At 40.0% G+C, this 3,123-nt stretch overlaps 1 protein-coding gene across 3 annotated transcripts in view; it reads left to right on the forward strand.

Annotated features, from left to right (window-relative positions):
• Positions 1 to 349: 349 nt before the first annotated feature.
• LOC108624680 (uncharacterized) overlaps positions 350 to 3,123 on the forward strand; it is a 7,061-nt gene continuing 4,287 nt past the window's right edge. The window contains exons 1-3 of one of the 3 annotated variants that reach the window (XM_018024149.2): positions 350 to 1,576; positions 2,166 to 2,405; positions 2,652 to 2,865. In XM_018024149.2, the coding sequence (XP_017879638.1) occupies positions 2,280 to 2,405; positions 2,652 to 2,865 (340 nt within the window). In that variant the 5' untranslated portion in view covers positions 350 to 1,576; positions 2,166 to 2,279. Of the gene's footprint in view, positions 1,577 to 2,165; positions 2,406 to 2,651; positions 2,866 to 3,123 lie in introns of those variants that run through there. The other 2 variants (XM_018024157.2, XM_026813172.1) reach the window with 2 other exon arrangements.

A 3,123-nucleotide genomic window follows, 5' to 3' on the forward strand; every position in this document is an offset into this window, starting at 1 on the left:
CTAAAATTTGTATAAAAGATTAGGATAAAGTTCAGTATAGTGAAGAACTCAAAAAATATGTACACAATAATTCGACGACGTGCTGCAATTTGGTTGCGCATGGGGAAGGATTGACGATTTCATTTAACAAGTGAATTTGGGTCGTGTTCCAGTTCAGGAAAACCTGTCCCCCTGCGCATTGACAGACAGACAATGCATACTTGACCAACGAAGTCGTCGTCGATTAGCTGCTGGACCACAACGGGGCGAGAGGAGAAGGCTGATTACGCTTAACTCCCTCGGACGCACCGTACAGGAGGACCATGGGTATATTCGCGCGCGCGCGCGCGCGCCGCCGCGCGCCGTCGCCGCTACTTCTATCGACCAGATCCTCGTCTCTCCTCCTCTCGTTTCCGAGCTGCTGCGCCGGCCTTCCTTCTATGCATTTCGCTAAAATCCGATCCACGAGGACGCCTCGTCACCCGCCGTCTCTTTTTCGGGAAACCGAGACTGGCTGGTGAACCACGTGGCAGCGTGGAAACCATGAGGAAGAGACGGCCGATCGACACCCTCCGATGACAGCGTGCCCGCTTACGGGATCAAACCTTCCGAACAATTTCGAGTTCGTACAAAAATTCGCGAGTTCGACGTCGTCAGGTTCAATACGTTCGCGAATCACCGAAGGGTGTTCAACGAATGATCAACGAATCGACGTGACTCGACGTAACTCGACGCGGTGGTGGTGAAGGTTGTTCGCGGTTTTGAAATTCGAGCGCAACGTTTACGCGGATCAGTGGATACCCAGAACAGGGGAATCAGTTGCGAGGGACGATTCGCGCGTGAGGAGGATCAAACGGGAGCTAGCAACGGCGGAAGGAAGGGAGGCTGGATGGAAACACGTCAAATCTGACCCGTCATCGAGTCGAGAAAAAAAGAGGTAGAGAATGCGGCGAGGAACACGACTCGGACCACCGCCCTCTCATTAAAATGCGACGATACGTCAGCTTCGTTGCGTTAAAGTGCGCCGAATTAAAGTCTTCCTGACACGTTCGGACGGCGTCGAATCGAGGCGTTCATTTAAACTGTGTCAAATTGAAAGAGCGCGATTCGCGAATTCTCTGCTAATCGACTAAACGCGTCGACGTAGACTTCGTACACAGCACGTACTTGGACGCAAGGGACATCATACCTGCGTGCGTAGACACGTGCACAGACGTTCAGCCTCAGACGTCGATTTATAATGTAGGAACTACTCTAATTCATCTCGCAGTAATTATCTAATGTTTCGTGGATCGTTAAAATGACCGCGGGTCGTAGAGAATATTACGAGTCGAGAGTTTGTCAAGGAAACGTCGAGTATCGTACCCTTGCGAATGAAAGCCGATGTCGAAAAATGGATTCAGAGCTCTAAGTACGACGGCCTCGTCTTATCGAAAAACCCTGTTTAAAACCCCGGAGAAATAAGTCTTCCAGGTGCAACGATTCTCCTAAATGTATAACTCCCATTGCGGCCACTTCATCCAGTTTAGATGTATTAAATCTAGGATAGAAACTGATGACGAGAGTAAAGAAATTCAAGTGAAATAAGACGTATTCGGTAAGTTGAACACGTATTCTCTGTTTTTAATTAAATTAAAAGTATTGAATTTCTATAATAAAGATTTTAATTAGTTTGTCTTTATATTTATTTAATTATAAACTTGTTGAATCCTATTTTTCGATATTTTCTATTGCTATTTCATTTTCCTAATATAATAATTACTGTACATGTAAGCAGATCGATTTCCTTGTTTTTGTGCATAGAATAACAATTGTGATGATAACATTTATGTATTAAAACTGCACATACACATTATACACGTACACATATTTATAAGTACTCTGATATCAAGGTTCATCTTATTGTTTCCATTTGTACCTAAAAAGATATTCTGCCATTTCAAAGTATTCAGATTTGGTTTTAATGATAGTTGATACAAAAGAAGCTGCTATTAAATTCTTGGTTGCTCCAAGCTACATACATATGCGTTCTCTTCTTCATTCGTATTTAGTTTCCTTTTTCTATAATGCAACTTTTAGCTCTTTAATATAAAATACGTTTCAGCTAAGAGATAAGGGAATATATTGAAAATAAAAATACAATTGTAGATAAAATCAATAGATTAAGATGTCATATGTTATGTTAGGATTTATAATGAAGTACCGATAACAATCGTGATTTCGTCGGCGGACGATGGAGGCGCTGATATTTGCAGTCTTTAAATCATTCAGAACTGCTTAGGAAGGAAAGTACCTCTGGTATGACTGAAAACTTCCACGACGAGGTAAGCAGCCGATGCACGATCATAACTACAATGAGAGGCGTGCAGTGCAAAAAAAGTCTACAGCGGCTGAAACGATATTTTTTCTTCGTCACTACGTTCAGGGTACAAAACTCGGAAATAAGTATTAAAAAAGAATAATAATAAAAAGGACATGCAAGTGTTACTACAAATTAAATTCATTTAATATTATGTGTGTTATAAATTAAAAATTGCATATTTCATGCTTCTCTTATGTCTTCAGTTTAAATAACACTTTTCTATCCAGTGGAAAAACAAAATAGTTTTAGTGCCAACTGTAGGATAGATAAGAAGAAGCTCGTATTTTAAACGAATCTTTATTTCGTTTAGATAGTCTTCCGTGGCAGTAAAAAAGCGAAGGACAATGAACGCAGCACTGACGTCGAGTTGGATAACAAAATCTTCAAAGGCCGATTGCATCTACGAAGATGGTTAATAGCACTTCTAATTTTACTCTTTATAACGCTAATCATATTAAACACGTACAGCATGGACCAATTTCGAGCGATACGGTATGGAGCCATTATTAATGACAGTGCGCAAGGTACTATAAAATTTAGTACGAACTCATTTCTACTAGAAAAAATCAATAGCTTTCAAGCACGTTCGATAATACAATGATAGATTTCTCAGTACAATATTTTTTATTTATAATTTGTAAATTAATACATATGCGAAAATGTGAAATTTGCAATTATCGAATATATTATAATTTTATACTCGCTGGTAAAAAATTAAGGATGTGTAGGCTATATGCAAAATTTTAAATCAATTCATGCGTTTTTTGAAAAATTATAGTGAC

The sequence above is a fragment of the Ceratina calcarata genome, unplaced genomic scaffold, assembly GCF_001652005.2.
Source record: "Ceratina calcarata isolate Rehan_Ccalc_2016 unplaced genomic scaffold, ASM165200v1 scaffold117.2, whole genome shotgun sequence".
In the NCBI taxonomy this organism is placed as follows: domain Eukaryota; kingdom Metazoa; phylum Arthropoda; class Insecta; order Hymenoptera; family Apidae; genus Ceratina; species Ceratina calcarata.